The sequence below is a fragment of the Dermacentor andersoni genome, chromosome 4 (assembly GCF_023375885.2).
Source record: "Dermacentor andersoni chromosome 4, qqDerAnde1_hic_scaffold, whole genome shotgun sequence".
NCBI lineage: Eukaryota > Metazoa > Arthropoda > Arachnida > Ixodida > Ixodidae > Dermacentor > Dermacentor andersoni.
In genome coordinates this window covers 188,501,696-188,527,420 of record NC_092817.1, presented here as the reverse complement: position 1 = coordinate 188,527,420, position 25,725 = coordinate 188,501,696, and the positions used below count along the sequence as shown (strand labels likewise).

Genomic DNA, 25,725 nt, shown 5'->3' with positions numbered 1-25,725 from the left:
GTGCATATGTGACAGAACTTGTTCATTTGTTGATACTGGAGCCCACATCTCCGTGATGAGCAACCATATTCGCTTCCGCCTGAAGGTCGTTACATTTGCCGCATCTCGTGTTAGCCGAGTCACAGATTAAGCAACGCTCATTATCCTTGGCAATAACTGTTGCTGGTCTCAACACTTCTGTTCTACTTTCTGTTCTTGAACGGTGTTCCCATGATTCATCTTCTGCTTTTTATCGGCCCATTCAGCACTGACTGACTGCGCCGGTGGCCTCCTCCAACTTGAGCTGCCTAATCACTGCTGTGCTCCAAAATAAGCTGAGCCTCGTTTATGCCCCGCAGATTTCATAATATTGCCGCCTCAAGCGGCCATGTATATACATTTGACTTGCTTCCGATCTGTTCCGGACGGTGACTATCTGCTGACTCCTAATATCAATGTTTTCCTGTTACGCACAGCTGCCGTTCTTCATATCATTGTGATTATCACCGACAACCGTTTATTTCTTACTGTTTTAGGCTTTGGTTTATGTACGCAAGTTATTCCGAGAGGCATGTCGCTCGGCAACGCTTCTCCCCTCGATGAGACCACCATCTTTGTATTAAATCTTCCATCCTTGTCTGCAGCCACCTGTTGTGCGATTAGTTCCACAACGTTCGATCCCAGCATATATTCAAAGATGATCGCTCAGGGCCTGCTTCTGGAACAGGCTGCGGAACTCTGTCGCGTCCTGGTGTCTTTATCGCGACGTCTGTGACTTTGAGGATAGCCCGCTAGGACAGACTTCCGTTGTGACCCATAAGAATGACACAGGTGATGCTAGTACTATTCGCCGACAACCTTATCGCGTGTCGCACGCAGATCACCCCATTATCCAAGCTAAAGTATACAAGATCCTAAGCAAAAGTGTGATTGAGCCCTCTTCGAATCCATGGACATCGCCGGTTGTCTTGGTCCAAAAGAAGGATGGCAGCTGGAGATTTTGTGTCCACTGCCGTCAACAGAACAAGATCACGAAAAAGGATGTGTGCCCTCTGCCGTGGATTGATGACGCTCTCAACTGCTTTTACGGATCGAAATACTTCTCTTCAATCGACCTCCGATCCGCTAATTGGGAGATTTCTGTTGATGAACGTGACCGTGGAAAGGCCGCTTTCGTGACACCGGACGACCTTTACCAATTTAAGGTTATGTCTTTTGTACTTTGTAATGCCTCAGCAACTTACGAAAGAACCATGGATTCTCTCATTCGGGCTATAAGTAGTCCACCTGCCTATGTCATCTCGACGGTGTCATCGTATTTTCCCCTGCGTTCGACAGCCACCTCAGTCGCTTGGCTGCTATTCTTGAAGTCTTTAGGGATGCTGGCCTTCGACTTAACTCTTCTAAGTGCAATTTTGAACACCGCGAAGTCAGAGTTCTTGGCCATCATGTCAGTGCTGCCGGTATAAAACTTCATCCTGACAAGGTTCACGCAGTGAAGAACTTTCCCGTATCCTGCTAAGCAAAAGATGCGCGCAGCTTCGTGGGCTTATGCTCCTATTTTCGTCGGTTTATTGGAAAGAGGAACCGACGAAGAGAAAGCCCGATGCACAAACGCATATACAATTACCTACGGGGGGGGATGTTAGTGGCAAACGCGCAGGCTGGTACAAAGGTCGCAGCTCCAGTAGACAACTTACCACTTTCTCTTCGTCTCTACTGCGTGCGCGGTCCTGTCCAAATGCACAGTAACAATATAATTGGTTTTCACAGTTCGTGAGATCTGCAGTATTTACCCCGAACGCACTCGCACAGCGCGGAGGCTGGCTGCTCGGCATCTCTTGTGCTTTAGCTTACCGCCTTCAATCCAAATTTATCGACACCTCTATCTGCTTACGCCACACGGGAGATGCTGTCCTATGATGATGTGTTGTGTTTTATGGCGCAAGGGCCAGGTATGGCCAAAGAGCGCCAAGCCAATGGTAATGAAATCAAAGTGAAGCGTTAAATTACAAGCAATGAATGTTACAGGGCTGTAGAGGGGCCTAAAACACGGGCACTGCAAAATGCGTAATAGGTACATGTAATAAAACTATGCCTATGATTATGAAGCGTGGCGAGGATGCGAAAGAAGCATTGTAAAAGAATTACATCGTGATAAAATTTGTCATCTCGATAAAAAATTTTAAAAAGCACTACTGCCCTAACAGAGTCCTTGAAGCGCAAGGACCTGAAGGTGTGTGCTGTCCAGAACTATCATAGCAGCATCCTCTAGAAAGAGGATGTGCTACGATACTATTGGGCTATTAACATGCAGAAACACATCATACAGGAGACCTAGGACAGCTGTGGTGGTAAAAAGGGGTTCCTTACCAAGAAACATACCGGGATGGAGAGAGATACAATACCGGTATGCTATAGGAAAATGTTTCCTTCCTTCTCTTTCAGCTTCCCGACACTCCACGAGGACGTGGAGGACGGTGAGCCTTTCACCACGTCTCCCACAGGTAGGAGGTTCGTTGCCAGTAAGCAGAAAATTGTGAGTGCCATATGTGTGTCCTATTCTGAGTCTACAGAATAGGACGTCGGTCCGTCTTGATTTTGTAACGGGGGGCCAGGAACCTATCCTTGGTTTAAACAAATGGAGCTTATTTGTTTCATTGTGCCATATGCGTTGCCAGTAACTTCGCAGTTTCGTTCGCAAAAAAGGCTTGAGGTCTGTGGCAGGAATAGCAGTTGTGGCATTTCCAGCTTGAGGTGTAACTGATGTGGCCATTTGGTCGGCCAGCACATTACCTTCAATGCATCTATGACCAGGGACCCAGCATATTGTCACATGTATACGAGACGAATAAATATTGTAACGTAGGTTGGAGACGGAGTGTTACAAAAGAGACATTTCTCTTTTATGGCGGGCCAGAAGAAGAGCGTGCAGCTTACGCACTTCATCGTCTTTCATGGCGCCAACCTTTGCGCGCGCCGTTCTGCGGTACGGGAGCCCCACATCTTTGTGTCACAATTGCCCCCATGCGAAAAACGATCGTCTCGGTCGCATCACAAAGTTCTTTCAGCGACATAAGAAGTGGAGCACCTCAGGTGCATCTCGGCGTTCACGTACGCGCATAGTATGGCTTCATGCGCACTACATGAACAACTTCAGCGCGAGGACGACGACGGAGCAAACCGGGGTCAGAACTGCAGGGGACGACTTCGTAGGTCACGTCACTGAGGCGGCGCGCAACCTTGTAGGGACCAAACTACCGGCGGATCAACTTTTCCGAGAGTCCACGGTGAAGGACGGGCGTCCAGACCCACACACAGGCGCCGGTATTGTAATGGACGTCGCGTCGACCCTGGTTGTAGCGAAGGGTGTCTGTATGCTGTTGGGGCCGGATACGATGCCGAGCAAGCTGGCCTGCCTCTTCGGCTCTTTGTAAAAACTCTTCCGCGTGTTCGCTGGTCGGGCTATTATCAGTCAGAGGTAGCATGGCGTCAAGTGTTTACGTGACGTGGCGCCCGTATACAAGTTCGAACGGCGTAAACTGTGTAGTCTCCGATACAGCAGTGTTATACGCGAAAGTCACATAGGGTAACATCTCGTCCCACGTCTTGTGCTCTACGTCGACATACATGGAGAGCATAATAGTCAGCGTTCTGTTCAGACGTTCAGTTAATCTGTTGGTTTGAGGGTGATACGCAGTGCTCTTGCGGTGAGAGCAATGTGTCAGCTGGAGAACGTCCTGCATAAGTTCCGCTGTAAATGCTGTACCGCGGTCAGTGATGACAACGGACGGTGCACCATGTCGTAGGACGATGTGGCGTACAAAGAACTTGGCCACTTCATAAGAGTTTGCTTGAGGGATAGCTTCGGTTTCGGCGTACCGGTAAGTAGTCGGTAGCGACGACTATCCATCTGTTGCGTGAAGAGGTCAGTGGGAATGGCCCAAGTAGATCCATTCCTGTTTGTTGGAACGGTGCTTGAGGAGGGTCTACAGGATGGAGAAAGCCGGCCGGTTTGACTGGTGGTTTCTTGCGGCGCTGATAATCGCGGCAGGTCTTCACGTACCGTTGTACAGAAGAATAAAGCCGGGACCACTAATACTTCTGTCGTATCCTTGCTAATGTCTTAGCGAATCCCAGGTGTCCCGAGCATGGCTCATCATGGCACGCTTGCAAAATGTCTTGGCGCAGCGCCGAGGGCATGACAAGGAGGTACGTATTGGGACCGCTTCCGCAGTTTTTCCTGTAAAGGACGTTGTTATGCAAGTAGTATCATGATAAGCCGCGCACGAGCGAGCGGGGTAAAACACTTTCAACTCCTTGAAAGAGCTCGATCAGCGGCAGCAGCTCAGGGTCAGCGCGCTGGTGCTCAGCCATTTTTATGGCGCCGATAACGTATACGAGGCAGGTTTGCCATTTGAGTTCAGCAAGCACAGTGTCCATCATCCGCTGAAAGGTGGCAGGTGCGGAACAGAGACCGAAGGGGAGAACTTCGAACTCATAAAGCCCGTCAGGTGCCACAAACGCTATTTTTTCACGACACTGTTCATCAACTTCGATTTGCCAATACCCTGATTTAAGATTCAACGATGAAAAAAAAACTTGGCATGTTGTAGACGATCCAGTGCGTCGTGGATGCGTGGCAATGGATAAACATCGCGCTTGGTTACACGGTTCAACTTCCTGTAATCTACACAGAAGCGTAGTGTGTGGTCTTTCTTTCTGACTAACACTACAATATTGCACAAGAGACAGTAAAGCTCAATGAAAACATTTTTGTGTTTTGTTAAGGACGTTAGTACTTTTACAACACTTAACGAGTCCGTGAATATTATCGCTTTCTCTAGCTTTAATTTGTTGATGTGTTTCACCGCAGACAGTACTGCGTACGCTTCTGCAGTAAAGATGCTTGTATGGGGGTTCAGTATGCCTGCTTCAGAGAAAGAGGGTCCAACAGCCGCGTAAGACACACCAACATGCGATTTTGACGCGTCGGTGTAAAATTCGGGACAACAGTACTTCAATTGGAGTTCATAGAAATGCATTCCTATTTCAAGTTCTGGCGCGTATTTTGTAACTCTTAGAGAGGGTATATCACATTCTATCACCTGCCAATCCGAAGGCGGTAGCTGCTTCGCTGGAGGCATCAAGCGGTGTTCGAAGAGTGGAACATCCATTTCCACGCTAAGCTCCCTTAAACGGAGTGAGAAAGGCTGTCTCACAGAGAGTCGATTACGGAAGAGTGCAGTACATGTCGAATCGTTAATAGTTTCACGGCACGGATGTTCAGGATTAGAGTGCACTTTAAGGAAATATGTGAAGCTGGTGTAAGATCTCTGCAAATTGAGTGGCTGCTCATTCGATTCTACATACAAGCTTTGAATGGGGCTAGTTCTGAATGCGCCTGTGGCCAGACGGATACCCAGGTGGTGGACGGGATCCAGCATCTTTAGTGCACTCGGGGCGGCAGAGTTGTACACTATGGCGCCATAGTCTAGCCGTGATTGAATGAGGCTCTTATAAATATTCATTATACACTTCCTGTCGCTACCCCATGTTGTGTGTAATAGTATCTTTAGTAAGTTCATAGCTTTTAGACATTTAGTTTTGAGATATTTTATGTGCGAGATGAAAGTAAGCTTAGAGTTCAAGTATTACACCTAGAAATTTCCGTTCTTTGTTGACAGGTATTTGTTGTCCACCCAGTTCCATGCACGGGTCTGTAACCAGGCCTCTCTTTCTTGTAAAGAGAACACATAAACTTCTGTGGGGGTAGACTTTAAATCCATTTTCGTCTGCCCACTTAGATATCTTGTTCAAAATCTGCTGTACTTGTCTTTCGCACACTGCAAGGTTACAGGATTTAAAACCTATTTGTATGTGATCTACGTACACGGTAGAATATATAGTTGGTGGTAATGAAGCGCGGAGTGTGTTCATCTCAACTATAAAGAGCGTGCAGCTGAGCACACCCCCCTGGGGTACACCAGTCTCCTGTATAAATGGACGTGAGAGTACATTCCCGACTTTCACGCGGAAGTTACGGTTGGACAGGTAACTTTCTATAAGCTTTAGCATATTGCCACGGAGGCCCATTCTCGACAAGTCTCGCAAGATCCCGTACCGCCACGTTGTGTCGTACGCCTTTTCCATATCAAGAAATATCGATAGGAAAAACTGTTCGTGTACGAAAGCGTCGCGAATATATCCTTCAATACGTACACGATGATCGGTTGTGGACCACCCTTCTCTAAAGCCACACTGATAGGGATCTAGCATTTTGCTCAGTTCAAGGAAGTGAATCAGTCGCCGATTAATCATTTTTTCAAATACCATACAAAGGCAACTTGTGAGGGCTATCGGGCGGTAGCTTGCCACTGAGGAAGCATCTTTGCCTTGTTTCAAAATAGGGACAACAATTGCTTCTCTCCATGCAGTTGGAAGGTATCCTGCAGCCCAAATGGTGTTGAAAAGTGCCAGGAGTGCAACTTGGGTGTCATTGTGTAAGTTTTTGATCATTTCATACATGATTCTGTCAGATCCCGGTGCGGAGCTCTTGCATGCGCTCAAGGCAGCTCTCAACTGGGCAATACTAAAAGGACGGTTGTAAGGCTCATTCACTCGGCTTTTTCTTGTGAATGGCTTACGTTCTTCTATTTGTTTATATTTGAGAAAAGATTGTGAATAATTGGTTGAACTTGACACGCTCTCAAAATGCTCCCCAAGTGAATCTGCCTGATCTTGCAGGGTATCGCGTTGTGCGTTTACCAAAGGGAGGGAGTATGTTTGTCGCCCTCTTATCCTATTAACCCTATTCCAGACTTTCGCCTCATCTGTGTACGAGTTGATGCCCGATAAAAACCTCTGCCAACTCTCTTCTAGCCTGTCGGCGCGTTCTCCTGCCTTGGGATTTTACTTGCTTAAAGTTAATCAGATTCTCAGCAGTGGGAGAGGCACGTAGCAACCCCCACGCTTTGTTCTGTTTCTTACGAGCGATCCTACAGTCGTCGTTCCACCATGGGACACGCCGTTTGCGTGCCAAGCCATTTACTTGTGATATGCATTTAGATGCGGCATCTATTATGAAGGCTGTAAAATACTCCACAGCAGCATCAATTCGTAACGAGGACATGTCATGCCATGAGATACTAGAGAGAGTTCCGAATTTCTCCCAATCAGCTATAAGGAAGGAAGACAAAAGCGAATATGCGGACCTAGACAGCCTTTTTAGAGGGCTCAAAGAGGACGTTAGCACCGCGACGAGGGTTGTCCAAACTGAACTGAACGTGGAAAGGGTGGACGCGAGATTGGCACACCTATTAGAGGCAAAGAATTCCATCATGGCCAGGTGGAAAATGCAAAGACTAAATCGCAGACTGCGAAAGAAAGTAGCGGCACTAAACCGGGAAATCGAAGCGCACTCGATCGAGCTTTCCAAGCAACAGTGGAACGAGGTGTGCGCGTCGGTAGACGGACAAATGAGAACCGGGCGCAAATGGAACCTCCTAAAGAAACTGTTAGATGACAAGCAATCCAAAGGCAATCAGAGATTGGCAATTGATAGGATTTTACACAAACAAAAGGAGCAGGGCAAAACGGAAAGCGAGTTCCTAAAGGAGCTGGCGGAGACGTATCTGCCACTGGGCCCGTCAGGCGATGGCGACTATCCACAATACGCCGGCACAGAGGTCGAACTCGACGCGCCCTTCACGGAATCGGAAATTCGGGATGCCTTACAAGGCCTCAACGGACGCTCCACGACGGGCCCTGGTGGGGTCTCGAATAAACTGTTAAGAAACCTAGACGGAAAGTCGGTCGAGAAGCTCACCGAAAAAATCAACAGAGCGTGGGAAACTGGACAAGTACCAGAGGTCTGGAAAGAGGCCTCGGTCATACTAATACCGAAACCCGGTAAACCACTTGCGGCGGCGAACATGCGGCCAATATCGCTGACCTCGTGCGTAGGCAAGATGGCGGAACATGCCATACATGACCGAGTATATCGGTACATAGAGAGAGAGGGCCTCTTCCCACATAACATGGTGGGCTTCAGATCGGGCCTCTCCACACAGGACGTAATGTTACAACTCAAAAAGCACATAATCAACGGCGTAACCAGAGACACCAGGGGCATACTGGCCCTGGACCTAACGAAAGCGTTCGATCACGGTGAAACACAGATTTCTAATGGAAACGATCTCGGTGATGGGGCTCGGCCGAAAATTCCACTCCTACATAGGCTCCTTCCTCAGAGACAGGAAAGCCACGATCAAAATAGGACAGGCCACGTGCGATTGGTACACGCTGGGCGCGAGGGGCACCCCGCAAGGGGCGGTGCTCTCCCCACTATTATTCAATCTAGCATTGAAAGGGCTCTCGGACCGGCTGACGAGAGTGACCAACGTCAATCACGCCCTGTACGCAGACGATATTACGGTGTGGTGCCCGGGAGGGTCCGACGCAGAAGTCGAGCGGGCTCTTCAAGAGGCGCTGGACACAACGGAAGAGTACCTGAAGGAAACGGGACTCCGTCTGTCACCCGGCAAATCGGAACTGTTGCTCTACAGGCCCTCGAAACAAGGCATGAGGAATTTGACGCCGATCGATCAAATACCAATCAAAAGCACACGAGTGCCGGCCAGCCGATCCCCAGAGTGGACACTATAAGAATCCTGGGGCTGCTAATTGAGGCTAAAGGCGGTAACACGCAAACGGTCATGAGACTCACGTCCAAAACGGAGAATATGCTCCGGCTGATCCTCAGGGTGACCAACCGCAGGGTAGGGCTCAGCGAGAGCAATCTCATCAGACTTTACCACGCCTTCCTCATGAGTCACGTAAATTACGTAGCCTCGGCGCTAAAATGGACCAAGAGAGACGCGGCCAAGATAGACACACTGATGCGCAAGAGCATCAAGAGGGTGCTAGGTCTTCCGATCAGTACAAGCACGGAGTGGCTCGATCGGCTAGGGGTCCACAATTCGCTAGCAGAAATCATCGAAGCACAGACCAAGGCACAGGTCGTGCGGCTGTCGACCACCAGGGCCGGCAGACGCATCCTAGAAGAAGCAGGGATAAATGCAGAGGCAGAGTGCAACGCACGCAGCGTCGTGCTCAGCGCGGCGGTCAGGGGCACTTTCAAGGTAGAACCGCTTCCGAGAAACGTCCACCCGCAATTCAACGAGGGGCGCCGAAAGGCGAGGGCCCGAGCACTGCTAAAATCGACCGCCAACTCTCCGGGACTGGCGGCATTTGTAGACGCGGCCCAGTACGGGCGCAGCGACCGGTACGCGGCCGTCTCGATACGCTGGGATGGTACGATCATTAACGCAGCATCGGTCGAGGGGGCAACGTCCGAGGTGGCCGAACAGGTGGCAATAGCCATGGCAATGAGGGACCGCGAACGTCCTTACGTATACACAGATTCGCTATCGGCGGCCAGAGCATTCGCCTCAGGCTCGATATCGCGGAAAGCGGCGGCCGTCCTCGGCAGTGAGGGAGCTGCGGGTCATCACATCCTCAAATGGTTTCCAGCCCACATGGGGGCCGACGTGCACTCCGACTTTCCCAACGCCAACGAGCTGGCACACGGACGCGCGCGAGGACTCGCGCACCACGGCGATCGTGGCGAGCGAAGTGGCGGGGAGGGAGGGGAGCACCGAGACCCGCTGCTCACCTTCAACGAAATAACAACGCACTATCAGCTGTCGAGGAGGACCTTCCCACTCCCCCACGCTAAACTCACACACCACAGTCATCTATATTCAGAATGCTGCAAACAAGGTCGTTCCCCTCGAGAGGTAGAATGAGCGCTTATTCACCGGACGTAGAGCCGCAGTGTCCGGATTGCGGCGAATCGTACTGCTCGCTATCGCACATGCTTTGGCAATGCTCCGCGTTAAGCGGCACCGTGTTCAGCAAAGAACAAGACTGGGTGGGCGCCCTGCGAAGCGACGACCACCAGACCCAGCTCCGGGCCGTCCACAGGGCTCACGAAAGGGCGGAGGCTCACGGGCTTCCCGTCCCAACGTGGGTGCGGCCCGCGAGCCCTGCCGACCACTAAACCAAGGGTGGGTGGGAAGGGGTTCCTCAGGACCCAATAAAGTTATCTCCTCCTCCTCCCAATCAGTTGTATTAATCTTCCACCTAGGTGCCTGTGGTGGATATTCGTTTTCTTTAGGTGTTCGTAGCAGTATCGGGAAGTGGTCGCTTCCATAAGGATTCTTTGTAACTTCCCATTCGAGTTCAAGCAGAATAGAAGGAGAAACTATGCTGAGATCAATTGGAGAAAAGGTTCTGTTTGCAAGACAGTAATATGTGGGTGCCTTCTTATTCAGCAGACACGCACCAGAAGAGAAAAGGAACTGTTCAATAAGACGACCTCGCGCATCTATACGAGAGTCGCCCCACAGCCAGTTGTAAGGTTCTGGCAATTCATCTATGAAGGACTGAAATTCATGTTTAGTTCATTTGTAATGTGGGGATATGTAGAGCGAGCAGACAGTGATAAGTTTGTTTAGGAGAAAAGCACGAACCGCCACTTCTTCAAGGGGCGTTTGTAGCTGCAAACGTTGACACGCTATGCCTTTCTGAATAACAATGGCAACGCCGCCCGATGATGCGAGAGCATCATCGCGATCTCTGCGAAATGTAACATAGTGTAGGAGGAAATGCTTGTGTTTCGATTTTAAGTGTGTTTCCTGTAGACACAGCACTTTTGGATTGTGTTTGTGGATGAGTTCTTGTACATCATCAAGGTTTCTGAGAAGACCTCTGACGTTCCATTGAATTATCTGCGTATCCATATTTGAAGTAAATAGGTGCTGTGCGTAAGGAAACAGTAGTATTAATTACAGAGATTTCAGAGATTAGGTTACAGGGCTCTTTCGAGGCCCTGTAATTGGGATTTTGCCTTTTCTGAAGCGTTCGAGGGAGCCTCGCCGCTCCTTAGGCGTTTGGTGCGCCTTGAGGATAGGTGTAGTGTCCATTGCCTCTAGTGAGGCTCCGGACACGTGCTCGTGCGAGCGAGAAGTTACCAGAGAGAGTCCCGCCTTGGAGGGCAAGACCCCTGCGCCCACCAGCCCGGAGGTCGATGGGGCTCCCTGAGGGATTTGGCTGCGCCGGCCGTTGCCGCCGCTGGAAGGGGCCGGGGAAGTTGGGGCAGCCTCGGCTGCGCCCACCTTCGGGGTCAATGGCCCCGTCTGCTGAACTCACTGCTTGTGGGTCGGACAGCCGCCGGAGGCCGTTGTGACGCTGCCCCCTGACGCACCACATCGGCAAAGCTGCTCTTAGACAGGTATGACACCCGCCTACGTGCCTCCTTGAAAGATATGTTTTCTTTGACTTTGATTGTCGCAATTTCTTTTTCTCTTTTCCAAGATGGGCAGGACCGCGAGTATTCGGCATGCTCGCCATAATAACAATAATATATGGGGTTTTACGTGCCAAAACCACTTTCTGATTATGAGGCACGCCGTAGTGGAGGACTCTGGAAATTTCGACCACCTGGGGTTCTTTAACGTGCACCTAAATCTAAGTACACGGGTGTTTTCGCATTTCGCCCCCATCGAAATGCGGCCGCCGTGGCCGGGATTCGATCCCGCGACCTCGTGCTCAGCAGCCCAACACCATAGCCACTGAGCAACCGCGGCGGGTGCTCGCCATCACATTTTACACAATGTGGAGTGTTCTGGCACGTTTCAGAGGAATGTTCATTGTTACTGCACTTGTCACATGTCAGCCGGCCTCGACAGTTATGAGAACTGCGGCCGAACCTTTGGCACTTAAAGCATCTAAGAGGATTGGGCACGTATGGCCTAACACGGAGCTTGATGTACCCGACCTCGATTGACTCAGGCAGGACACTTTAACCGAAGGTGATTATCAGGTGCTTCGTCTTGATCTCTTTACCATCTCGCCTCATCTGAATTCGTTTAACATTTATGACATTCTGTTCACTGAAGCCCTCCAAGGCTTCAGCTTCAGTGAGCTCTAGCAAGTCATCGTCGGAGACAACGCCGCGGGTGGTCATAGTACGGTGCGGGGTTACTGTTACTTGGGTCTCTCCAAATGACACAAGTTTCAGCAGTTTCTCATATTGCTTCTGATCTTGGAGCTGCAAAAGCAGATCACCGCTGGAGATTCTCGACACCTTATATCCTGTACCAAAAACTTCAGTCAGAGACTTGGAAACGAGGAACGGTGAAATGGATCGCACTAGTTTGTCTGGTTTCTCTGGGTGAATTACGTGGAATCGAGGAAAGTTGTCGACTTGTCGCCCGAAAAACTGAAAAACATCTTCGGTGCGCCCTCGTTTCTGAGGGCGATCAGGTAGTTTAGGAAAAGCATTTTCCATAAGTACAGTTGGCTTTTCGGCCGCGATGCCAACCACCCACCATGGAGCCGAACAGGGGGACGTGACAGAAGTTCCTGCTAGAGAAACCCTGCCAACGCCAGCCGTACATCGCTGCTATAACCAAATACAGCATAACCAAGGCTGGCTAGCCACACAAGGTTAACCCTTGCCGCCGGGAAACTAGGAAGTGACGAGAAGTGAAGAGAAGACAGGAAAGATGAAAAAGGCGAGAGAGAAAGACGAAGATTGGAGAGGAGGACAGGAAAAGGCGACTGCCGATTTCCCCCAGGTGGGTCAGCCTGGAGGTGCCGTCTACGTGAAGCAGAGGCCAAGGAGGTGTGTTGTCTCCATCGGGGGGCCATAAAGGTCCGAACACCCGGCATGAGCTCAACCCCCAGGATCCTCTTTTCCCTGGACAAGGCTAAGCCGTGCACGGCTACACGCGGGAGGGTCCAACCCTCGTGTGCTCGCGTACGTGGTGTCGCAACACACCAAACGCCTGCTGACGCAGACGCCCCTGCGGGGGGATGCTGTCCTAGACACCGCTCGACGCAGCTGTTATAACTTTGGAGATAATGCCACAGAAAGAGGCCGGTGAGAGTAACTTGCTTGTTGAAGAGCTGGTGAACAAACACCCCAGTTTAGGCTCCCTGCAGCGTATGCAGTGGGCTCGACGAGGCGGCGCCGATCATCGCAGCCGCCTAAGGCAGGTGCTCGTAAAACTAAGTTGACTGTTTCAGAAACATGGCGCGTACCGAGAATGGGGGCGATGGCTTTGGTTCGAGTTGACACGCATCTTCTGCGAGCATGCATTGTAGTTCTGTTATCCACAGCTTTTGAATTAAGTAGTTCATTTTTGGAGCGAAGCCACAAAACAGTACGAAAGTTGTTCTACAAAACCTTATTCCGAGCCCATGCTTCACACGAAACTTAGGTGCAGTGTGGCGCATTTTACGTTGGGGCATCTCTGTATGAGTGAAATCGACATGCTTCCTCGACTGACCCACGAGGAATGTAAAGACAAGTCACTGCCACGCAGGCCCAGACTGGCATACTTAATACAGCGACTTAGGTTTTTCCGTTTGCTGAAAAAAACGAGCTCAAGATACAAAGACAAGCATGAACGTTTCCTTTCTGTACCTAGTATAATAATTTTGAATGATTTCGCTTGCGAGCTGATGCGTGCCAATACGCGCAGCATTGGTTCCTTTCAGTGAAAAGGGTTCAAAATTTAAATCAAATGGCAAAGGGGCCCTCATTACAGTTGGTCACTTAGCTCGACATAGCTTTATTGTGGCAATTGCGGCGAAGAAAAATAGAATACACCGACGATTGCGATACTCCGTAATGCGAAATTCGAGCGCAGCTCTATAGTGTTTTCATTTCGCAATATATAGGCGGGCGAGTACAACCTGTCTCGTGCGACGCACTGCAAACGGATCGAAGTGTGGAGCGACTGCATCGCCACACTCTCAGCAAAGTTTACACCCTTTGAGTCGTATCTTGCCACACAACAATGAACGTCATCTGTCTTGTCCGAATTTCGTTTCTTTAACGCTGCGAGCCCGGTACTTCTCAGTAACGAACGGCATGCGCATTATGAGCATGACATAGCATTGCCGACAGGAAAGTAGCGGGCGCGGCGTTTTCAAGAAAGGAAACGCAAGCAAGGCAGATGACGATTATTGTGTGGCAGATGTGCAACCCAAAGGGTGAACTTTTTTTAGAGTGCAATCGGGAGACCCGAGAGGCAGCGCGTGCGTGACGCAGGGACGCGATTCACAGCAACCGCCGCCGACAGACCTCTCCTCATCCAGTGCTTTATTTCCATATATGGTATTGGTGAACATACGACGGCGTGCTACTCTGACGCCATCTCGTAGCGGTCGTTGCCGCAGAGCCCGTTTTGCGCGGCACTACGCTTTTCTTCTCACGCTTTCGCCCTACCCTCCTACTCCACTTTCCGCCTCATGATTCCGCTGCACCCTCCTCCACCGCTGTCTTCTTCGCGCTCACTTCACTATCGCCGTCTTTCACCCCCGCTGCGCCCCGCGTTTGCTCTTTCATCCTTCGCTGTGCTCGTTCGCTCGGTTACGCCGGCGTTACACGCAGGAACGGGCGCCTAATATCTGCGCTCTAAAGTTTTTAGGGGTGTACGTGCCAATAATACGATATATTAATAAGAGTCACGAGGCAGTGGGAGGCTCAAGATTAATTTTGACCACCTGTGATTTTCTAACATGCACCTAAATCTATGCGTATGAGCGATTGCAGTATGTTTCCGTGGGCGGATCATGCTACGTCATATAAAAGTGTACCAAGGAATTTCCACAGAGACGCGTAATACAGTTTATAGACATTTCCTTGGTCTTCGAAAACAATCACGTGTGTTAGCAGTACTCCTCTAGATCTTCGAAGCCATTGTCAAACCTTCAATCCAAGCATTCCAAAGTAGTAAAAAACCGAATTGCCTTGGCGTGCCTGAATTCTTTCCTCAACAGGTCGTGTATGCACAAAATGAGAGCCAGTTTTAATGCACAGGTCCGGCGCCTATTACAAGCAGGTTGTCCTAACGTGGCAGTGGCCACTGTGGCTGAACGTTTAAAGAAGTCGATTTTGACGGGAACGCACGTGATTACAGAAAGCAGTATTAGCAAAAAAATAGAGTATTGGCTATTCCCTACATTTATTCAGTATCGCACAAGCTCAAAGACGTTGCAAGTAGATATGGTTAAAAAAAATTAAATTATGGGGTTTTACGTGCCAAAACCCCTTTCTGATTATGAGGCACGCCGTAGTGGAGGACTCCGGAAATTTCAACCACTTGGGTTCTTTAACGTGCACCTAAATCTAAGTACACGGGTGTTTTCGCATTTAGCCCCCATCGAAATGCTGCCGCCGTGGCCGGGATTCGATCCCGCGACCTCGTGCTCAGCAGCCCAACAACACCATAGCCACTGAGCAACCACGGCGGGTAGCAAGTAGATATGGTGTTGTTTGACTACTCCCAATAAGCTAGGTAAAGTATGCGCTGCCGTGCAGAGGAAAAAGGAGCAGGTGAAAGGAAGAAAAGAAGATATTTGTCCAGTGAAGTACATAAGGAACAACAATTTTACTGACTGTCGTATAGGTGTGGTGTATAAAGTTCCCTTTAGCTGTGGCCATTTCTACGTAGGGCAAACGGGGCGGTGTATCAATCGGAGGCTAATGGAACATAAAATGTCGTTAACCGGTGGATCGCCTTCCAGTCTTTTCTTACATTGCCAAGAATGCCAAGATCGTAACTGCACACTTGAGTCAGATGAATGCGCGATATTGTATAGGCATAGTAATGAAGATAGGCGTATTTTGGTCGAGGCATGGCATATCAGTAATGGTGGAAGTGTGTGCGTGAGTCAGCCTTCGACAACCTTACATAAGGAAGAGATAAATTGCCTTAACAGTTATCTCTCACGTAGACCGGCACGTGTACCCGATTGACACGTGGTGCTACCAATCCAGAGCATGCGCAGATGAGTTCTGTGTCTTTTCTTTCTTCGCCTCAGTGCTTCCTTCAGTTGATAGTCGGCGCTCGTGCTGTCCACTTCTCTCATGTCCGTGTCTGCACGCCTTACCCCTATTTTGCATTATGAATCCTTACCAACTATCTCAGCTTTCACGCGTTATGTAACCCTCAAATTTCGAAGAATGCTTTTCCGGCATGAGAACTTTTGCAGGTTCATCACAGTTCTACGTACCAACGTGAATGCACATTGAGAGGTTGTGTGTAGAGAAAATAAACGCATTTGAGAATGAATAGGCGCCAGCATGCCCTTTGCCCCTTGGAGGGACTACCAGCCGTCATTTACAAATCTGTAAGGGATCACATAGCAGGGCAAAAACATCTTTTGCTCGCGTCATACAATCCGCAGTAACAATACTGGAACGCTCGATAGCCTCCCCGACGCATGAAAAGCCATCGGTTGCAAGCACCGCAGTGCACAGACGAAGCCGGCCACGTCCCACCACCCCTGAACTTGCACTCTCTCCGTTCGAATGGGTCGGCTGTAGAAAATCCGGCCAGCGCGCTATCTCGGAGCCCATGTCTTGAGAACGTAGCGTCTTATCCACTCGAGGGGCGGCGCTGTTGTCACTCCGGAGACTGCTTTATCCGTAGACCACTCAGGACATCCCAATTCAATGCGAAGGTATTCACCCAGTGCGATCCGCAGGTAACGTACACCCTTAAAAAGTGCTTAGGTTTAGAGTTAACGGACGCGACAGCTGCTCAGCAGCCGAGATAAGCAAGGAACGTTTGCAGTATTGGTGGAACAAAAGAATCAAAGCCCCTTTCTTAAAGAAAGATGGTTGAACGCGAAACTTTCCCCCAATGCAAAGTGAATCAAAGTTAATGCCCAAAGCCAGCGACCACGCAACGAACCCAGGAAATTCTGAGCAACCCGATGCTATGCATATGTGATTTAATTGCTTGTTTAGAATTATATTTTTCGAACGTCGAATGAAGACACATTCGTTAAGTTACACAGCTTTTATTTTAGATCATGTAGCCGTTGGCTACGCGCACACGCACACACTTTCACGGACGACTCTACACTTACACAGTATTGCCTTGTGATCGCTGTGGTAAACTGTCAAAGGCTCTGCCATCGTAACGTGACACAGCCTACTTGCAAACGTGAGATTAATGCAGGAACGGTGTTGCGTCGTGGGACTCTGTAGCGTCTTCAGTTTCAACGAGTAGCGATCTAGCATGAAACTCTAGATCCATTTGCCGTGCTCTTTCACCACATCGATGCTAAAGTCAGCGCACACGAGGATCGGCTTACTATGTGGCTCTAAGGCCTTCATCATTTCTGCCAGGAACGTTTGCGCATCACAACGAGACGTGTTCGGTCTGTTGTACACGCTGACGATCACAAGACCAGTGGGCATCTTGACTGGGCAAGCGTCTCCCACATGGCTTCTGCGTGCCGTGGCCGATACACGGGATCCGCCTTACGGGCACGATTGCGCTCGCGCTTACGTCTGCGTACGGCAGCCTCCTTTTCTGCCGTGCGCTGCACCCGGGGCCTACCCTGGTGACGACGGGGAATGGACTGCGTGACGCGCGTAATGCAAAGCAGATATAGGCAGTTCGTCTGGGTAGCGTGGCGTTCAACCATCTTTCTTTTAGAAAGGGGCTTTGATTTTTTTTCCCGGATCCTAAGAGGAGCCCGTGTTCACGCGCGCTTGCTGTCTCCGATTGCTGTCTCTTGCTGAGCTGGTCGCTTCGCGCCGTTATCAGGCACTGACCAGCCGGCCAGTCGACGCTGGCGCGGTACTGCGAATCTAAGCTGTAGCAAATGTGTAAGTTGGCTTTCCTGCAGTGCGTATTCGGCGCTCACGGACGAATCAGTGAAACATAGAAAGCTTCAAGAGCAGGGAAATATTGATACGGCCGGATCTCTGACAGTCATAGTTAGCGCTACAATGTAGATCTTCAAGGGGGAAAAGAAACTTTCAGGAGGTTTATACAAAATATGCTAGATAAAAAACATATATAGCATACCTGACTAAATCAAGCAGGCTATGTGACTATGTGGCCCCGCCCCGTTTCAATGGGGATGCCATTAAATTATCATCATCATCATCATCATGGAGGGTGAGCAGCTTCGAATCCAGGATTGTGTGAGAATAAGGGGGTCAGTTTATGACACTCACCGAACGACAACAATGCGACAGATAGGCATACATGGAGACACGGAGGCTATTTACATACCGCGTCCATACGTTGATCTGCCATGAGGACGACCAGGTGAGCGTCGATCCAAAGCATACGAAGAACAGTTTTCAAGGCTGCCACCGGATGGGCGATCACATTCGTAGCAGCCGCGGCCAATGTCCGTATTGCATCCACCTGCATGGACGCGTGCACAAATTGTGATTACTAAGTGAGCGTCACCGTTTGGAAAACTGCAAAGTCCAATGGTCACAGGTGAGGATGCCACGCAGGAGGCTTTCTTTAAGGTTTCATGGGTAGCTTGCCTTTGTTCATTAGCAGACATGGCATGCTATGCGCCGGGAGATTGAATGGTATCTCTGTACTGCCGACCTCCAAAGCCATCTTTCAAATAACTGGGATAAAATTAAATACTATATTGCCCTTGATTTCACCAAAATATGGTTGCTCAGTTTTTCAACATGATTGACTTCTGTAATGACACATTTTTGCTTCTGCCATAAAATTAGACGGTAAATTATACGGTTTAATGTTATTTCTAAGTTCGCTCTAAAATATCTTATTTTGCTTTGTGTTCCAGTATATGTTCTGTGTCGTGGCTTGCGGCTAAGTATTTCATCCAGAGTGAACGGACATTGACAACCCAGATACAGGTATGAGAGGCAAAATCGCAGTATTAGTATACTTTAAGGGGCGCAGGGGGTCCACAGCTTGTCGTTTACTGGCGCCAGATGCCTTCGCTACTCTACTGTATGATCTAAAGTCATAGTTCGCTTGCTAATATGAAGGAAGTTTTCGGTGACTGAAATGAGAACACCCTGTCGCGTCAGCAGTTTCACCGTCTCAGGTTCATAGCGCTAAATTTCCCTAGGTTTGGACAAAAGTTCTTATTTCTCTGCATACAATCCTAAGATCTCGTGAAATTTCCTTGGAGTTGGCAGCACGGCTGGAAAGTGGCAAGGGTAGGCGAATGCGCGCAGAACGTGCTAGTGTCAGAGCATCGTTCTCTATTCCGGTGATCCCGGCGTATAGCCCCTGCTTTTTATCAGTGTGTCTATCGTTTCTAAACGCTTAATGTAGCCATAGTGCGCGCAGCAGCATGTGCGCACCCTTCTGTTAGTGTTTGAAGCGGATAAACACCGGGAGCGGAGCTATGAGGAGATTACCGAAATATCATAGCGCACAATACTCAGATAAGACTATACGGTTCAGTGCCGATGCACCGGCCGTCGACATTTTCGCGGCTGCGTTCGGCGACATAGCGCAAAGCATCGTGCCGGTCGGCGCTCGCGTGAGATGATTAACGCTCTTGGAAAGCTGTACACAAGCGTTTCTACGTTACCTGTTCTTGAGAACGTAGCCGCTACCCGAACACAAGACGCTGTCCTGAGTGGCAGAAGGCCGTAGTCATTGAGACACTACGGAGAGTGTCTAAACATTTAAGAAAAATTTTGTACAGCCATGCGGTGCAGTCGCAGTGGTTGTTTAGGGCACTAATATTCTATTGAGCCTATCGGTGACTCGAACTAAATGCTCGCCCCCCAAGTGGCAGCGTCGAGAAACAGCTCATCCTGGTTCAGGTTTGAAGCGAAAGAGGCCCTCCTGTCACCGCATGCGCTAAATGTCTCGTAGTTCTCAAATCATCGGGATGCCGCCGCTAACAAGCCCGAAAATGAAAAAAAAAAACGCATGTCGAAGGACTTGCTGTGTACCATTATGCGTGCCATCGAAGTGAAAACACAGCAATGTACGAATTCGTATATTTTTCTTGTGCGAAAAGAGCAGACGCCGCGCATCGGAGAGAGATTTAGAAAAGAAACTCCGCATCGAGAAAGATGACAACTAATACTATGCCAGTTTGTTCGAAACACTTCAATCGGGACTTCTTCCCTGCGAGCAGAACGTGCTTTCAACATCTTGCTGGCGTTTCAAATAGCGGAGTGGGATTCGCTTAGATAGGCGATATTACAAATAGTAGTGATGTACGTTTAAGCTTCATCTGGCTTTGTTTATATACAGCTTTCTGCTCCAGGATTAGTATTACTAATGCTCTAAGTAGCAGGAATATTCTCGCTAATGTGCGTTTGTCTGCAGGCACGGTAGCAGGAATGATAACTGTCTCGGAAGATCTGAAGTTCATAATGATACATGTTATGCAGCGAGGCGACAGATAGTTTTCATAGCATCCTTTAGTTTAGCGGTGCAAGCATAAGATTGCGTTTCCTCATTCAATGAGTTCAGTTGTCAGTTTATTTGCTTGCAAGAAATTTACAAGCAGCGGCAAGCAACGGTCGTTCTAGCTTTGGAGCGTTTGACCTGCGCACAGCGCTGCTAGTTTGCTTTCCGACACTGAGAGCACACCTAAATTCCATTACAACTAGTTCAGTTCATTTCGAACTCGTGCATTTGCACTACTACAAGTTACTTTGGTCAAAAGACAACATTCGCTAACTTTGGAAACCTGCGGGAGGAAATTCAACTTGGTCCGATTGGTTGTTTTCTTTTCTCGCGTTTCGCTTGGCTTTCAGAATTTCTACAGGCGACTCGTGTCGGCTGTGGTTGCAAGCCCGAGTCCTACCTCGAACACTGCGCACTGCACTTCTGTAATGACACATTTTTGCTTCTGCTATAACATTAGACGGGAAATTATACGGTTTAATGTTATTTCTAAGCTCGTTCTAAAATATCTTACTTTGCTTTGTGTTCCAGTATAAGTTCTATGTCGTGGCTTGCATCTAAGTATTTCATCTAGAGTGAACGGACACTGACATATCTTATTTTGTTATAGCGCAAGCTTGACACGGACAACAGAAGGCACATCTGACACACACAGCGCTTTGCCGTACCAACAGGCCCCTATTGCTATCCTCATGGACACTGACAACCCAGATACAGGTATGAGCGGCAAAATCGCAGTATTAGCATACTTTGTTATGGGGCGCAGGGGTCCACAGCTTGTTTACTGGCGCCAGATGCGTTCGCTACTCTACTGTACGATCTAAAGTCATAGTTCGCTTAGTAATATGAAGGAAGCTTTCGGTGACTGAAATGAGAACACCCTGTTGCGTCACCAATTTCGCCGTCTCAGGTTCACAGCGCTAAATTTGCCTAGGTTCGGACAAAAGTTCTTTTTTCTCTGCATACAATCTTAAAATCTCGTGAAATTTCGTTGGAGTTGGCAGCACGGACCAGTCATCGGACGCAGACTACCTTATCACAAGTATCAGCTAACTATAAAAAAAGGTGCAGCCCCGACTCAAAAACGGAAGTCCAATTTGTTTTTATCCCAAGACACAATGACGAGGTAGCATTACAGTTTTTAGCCTCAGTGCAGAATATCCGTATTTGGCTTCTGAAATCAAGACAGACGTAGCTATCTACATATTGTGCGATGCTCCATGTGTTATATTACAACACTGGTCTCAGTGCGGAGTCGGCTGTGAATATCGACAACAGTCGAGTATCTTAACTTTAGAAGTGCTGCGAACAAGCGCATGCATCTTTTGGAGGCCCGCCACGCGTAAACACCTGCTTTTTTAAACCTCCGGCTCATTTGAAAGGTTCTCTGTATATAAACAAAAAATCTGATGCAGGTCGCTGGGCAGGCTGGACATTGGCACGCAGAGCGCAGCGATTTCAGTGGTTTTGACGCTGGAGTCCTTGAGACCGATCAAAATAAGGTAACCGCCAGGAAGGATACTTTCGGCTTCGACGAAACACGTCGATTCGACGCCACGAACGAGAAACGCGTGAGCGCAGCACCCAGCAAAAGAGCCACAGTGAACCTGGATGTCGTTGCCACCTTTGTTTACTTGGAGAGGGTTGCCAGCACAAGTAATAGATTCTGGAGTTGCTGATAGATGGACGTACGTACACGTTGACAGTTGAGAGCTACAGCTGTAAACCGTCAAGCTCTTTACAAAACATGCCACCATTTCTTCTGAGCTGCTTGAATTGACGGCGAGCAGCGATGTTCCGCGAATCTCCTACCAGCACTTATTGGCCCAAAACGAAGCGTGCGTTAGCTTGTGCTTTATATCCACGTCAACAAGTGTTCAGACGTGCGCGTTCGCACATTCCTAACAAAAGCCACTCTCCTTGCAACGAGATAGCCAAAGTTCATTGTACTCCAAGTTAAGCATATCAGAAACTAAATTAACTGAATAAATGGAAAACATACGGCTCGGAAGAAAATTACGTTACGGATTTTGTTGTACAACTTGACAAGACATAAAAGATGAAACACACCTTAATGAACTTTGATGCTATATAAAGGGTGTTTTCCTTTTTTAGACAGTAGATTTGTCATAAAATAGCTGTAGCTTGCGACCAGATGTGGTGATTCACAGAGTTCCTAGGCGAGGCGGACATACTCTGCCGCTACTAACGTGAGCTTCGCAAGACTAATTCAAAATGTTTTATGTTCTTATTCGGGTCTCAGGGGCAGTTGTTTCAAGGCCGAATTTGTAGGCAGTCACCTTTTTATGCAACATCACTTTTATATATCTTGAAAACTGCGCCTACCTCAACATATTTCTAATCGGATTGCAACGGTAAATACAGGCAATATCGAAACTGAGCGCCGGAGGAGTGCAGGAAAGGAGGCCTCGCTATCGTATCAGACCGACACGTCCCGCGACGACAAGCTCGAGTAAGTTTGAAACTTAATGTCTCGACCAGCCGCGGCACCTGCTGGTGCGACAGGCTTTGTCCGGCAAGGGTGTGCGGCTGGGTGCCGCGTAAGGATTTACCGCGCCATGCTATCATTGAAACTTCGCCCGACACATATGTACGGGGCGTTGCCGTCTGACGCACAGCGGAAAGCATTCAGCCTCGATATCGCCTCGAGTGAGCTTTGGAATGTGATCGTGAATATGGCGAACAAGGTGCGATTTTCAAAATTTTTAAAAGATTGGTTTGCATGAAAGTATAACTGCCTCCAAATGTGCCATTTAGAGAAATACCCCCAAGACACTAATAAAAAGGTAAATAAAATGTTTTGTTAATTAGTCTTTTCAGAGTAACTTAAGCAGTGGAAGGTATTTCCACGTCGCCGTAAAGCTCGCATGTAACGACAGGTGTGTCATGGCGAAAGCCTTTTTATAAAGTATGGGTATTGTCCAAAATAAAGTCGCCGTTTTGCCCAAAGTGCGAAACATGGATTGCGATAGCAAATTAGTTCACAGTTATACGAAGTAAAGAGAGTAGTTTTATCGGCCGTATAGACACGTAAACAAAGGCATGCGAACTAAATTAACAAGCATGGTATCACACGCGCATAAGAAAACATGAACACATCTCACTCGATGGCTGCGGAAACTCGCTGTCAAAACGCTGGAGTGCAGAAGCGCGGCATCAGAAGCGAACGAATTGACCTTCGTGCTGCCTCTCGCATCAACGCAAACCACGAAAACATAGCACACGGTGGACTCTGTCCCTGTCACAGGTAGCTTTCAAGATAGAGCGGCCTGGGCAGGTACCTGTGGCCGCCCGTAGTATAACGCCCTCCTCCCCTCCCCACTTTCCCCTCGGAGCCCTGCGCGCGACGGAAGACGGCGCTCTTCCTCCCCACTTTCCTCCCTTGCGTGCGCGAGATTGAGCCGCGATCAGCGGCTCACCCTCGCACCCTTTCACTGGCACATACAACATACGGCGTGCGATGACGAATTTATCGCCCTTCGACTTTATACGGAACCTCACGGCGACGGCAGAAAGACGCCTAGAATGTCTATTTCCTATCCCAATAAAAAAAGAACACCCTGTACATGGCTCATACTCTTTTTAGGGCCACCGTTGCAGACGAAACCACCTAGCAGCCTCTCCAGTGAACCGCAGACAATATTCGACCATTGTGGTCACGTCGTGCGCACGGGGAGTAGCTAGGCACATAGCGCTGGCGCACAAAGTTCTTAAAGTGCGACAGTTCGCAAATGACCTGATGTCACGCGCTTCCATGCTCATGGTCAGATGTCAAGGTGATGTGACAATAAAGCACGCAGCAATATGAAAGAAAACAAATGCAGAACATATCGTTCGGAAGCCAGGTCAGGCAAGCGGTTGTGCCGAAAGCTAAAGCACAGTAACTATGCCAACCGTGTGCTATCACTCGGAATGAAGCGCCAAAGGTATGAAAAAAATTAGCCCGTTTATGTCCGATTACTTCAAAGTGAGATGCGTAATCGGAAGTAACCGCGCACTCTCCCCGAAACTAAGAATGTGTCAAACGAATCAACCCGGTGTCATGCACACCGGCGACCGTAGTAGAAGAAAAATTGCCTTCTAGTTCATTTTCTCGTATTTGCGTTTCATTCCGTACATGGTGTATGTCACAGCAACTTTAGCGTTACTTTCGGCAACATTTACAGTTATGACCTCACCCATCTGCCAGCGACGACGTACCTTGGAACTGACGAAACGCCTCAGTTGCGTGGCCTTTTCTTGGCCCAAGGCGACTACATGGCCGATGATCTCGTCGGGTTGGCGGAAGGCTATCGGGTAACGTTGCTCCAGTTCCCCCAGGGCACGACATGCAAGCGCGTCCGCGTGCTGAAGTTGCCGCGACAGTGCTGCCCTAAGAACAGACGCGCACACTAGCACGATGATCGCACTGGTGCTTTCAGCTGCTTCCACAAGGGCGGCCATCCACGATAAACGAGTCTTGGCTTCATTGTAAACTTGAAACACTCGGTCGAGAAGTCTAGCCAGCAAGGGAACAGCGATGAGCCGCGCAATGAATTGGAACGGGGGCACATGGAGTGCGGGTGCCGCATTGTTCGGATCTGCAACTGCATCCATGGCAGCGTCTGAATTCCTTAGCAGGCCTTACGCTACGGCTATCCTGGCCCTGTGCTACACGCTGCCACTTCTGCCGCAATTCCTTGCCGGAATCCGCCAGAATATCTTTTGATGCAATCGCGCATGTGCGTGCATCGGTATCTGGTTCCATAACATCGGGCTCCCGACGTGATGCAGAGCAAGATGAGCAGCTTATCAGCAATCGTGCGATCATTTCGCGACGTTCTGCCCATCTCTGTGGCAGGCCGAAAAGTCCACGTGTCCAATTTCATGAAATTAGAACAAAATGCGCAGTGTTTTTAAGCTTCATTCGCACTGGCAGCGAAGGTGGAGCGGATATGCCGCCTAAATCGTATAGCCAAAAAGATCAGCGTCTTACGAGAAGTTGCAGCGTGGGATTTCGCGAGTGCAAATGCGAATTTATGGAAATTATACACATGTAGTGGTGTTGAACGCTGTGTGTTGTAGCTACATGCGTGTTTAGCCTGGTGATCGGGGCAGGAAATTGCTCTGCTTAAAATATAGGTAAAACTGCATAGGTATTACGCCACCACTGAATATTTTTAAAAATTCTGGCAACCATAATAGAATACTCAGTTACTAATATTTTCAAACCAGACCTTTCCGCTACTCGTTGTCGAACAACAATGACTGCGGAAATGAGTGATCTTTCAGTTTCCTTTCCGGTTGGTGGCTGTATGTGCTGCTGATTACCGTATTTCAAGGCGTTTACATGAACACGGCGAAGGCAGGCCCACCCGGTTTTTCCAGTTGAGATTTGCCGGTTGCTATCTCGTCGGGTTGAGAACATCCAGTTGTGCTACCTCAACCTGAAGTTGGATTCGAGGCTTTTGCGTTGGCTTTATGTAAAGAAGAT

The 25,725-nt window shown here is 49.0% G+C and overlaps 1 protein-coding gene across 2 annotated transcripts in view; it reads right to left on the bottom strand.

Annotated features, from left to right (window-relative positions):
• LOC126531878 (uncharacterized) overlaps positions 1–24,964 on the bottom strand; it is a 117,116-nt gene extending 92,152 nt beyond the window's left edge. The window contains exons 1-2 of one of the 2 annotated variants that reach the window (XM_055070657.2): positions 24,453–24,964; positions 18,093–18,230 (exon numbers count right to left, since the gene is read on the bottom strand). In XM_055070657.2, coding sequence (XP_054926632.1) covers positions 18,093–18,230; positions 24,453–24,848 — 534 coding nt within the window. In that variant the 5' untranslated portion in view covers positions 24,849–24,964. The remainder of the gene's footprint in view (positions 1–18,092; positions 18,231–24,452) is intronic. The other variant, XM_050179614.3, reaches the window with a different exon arrangement.
• Positions 24,965–25,725: the final 761 nt, after the last annotated feature.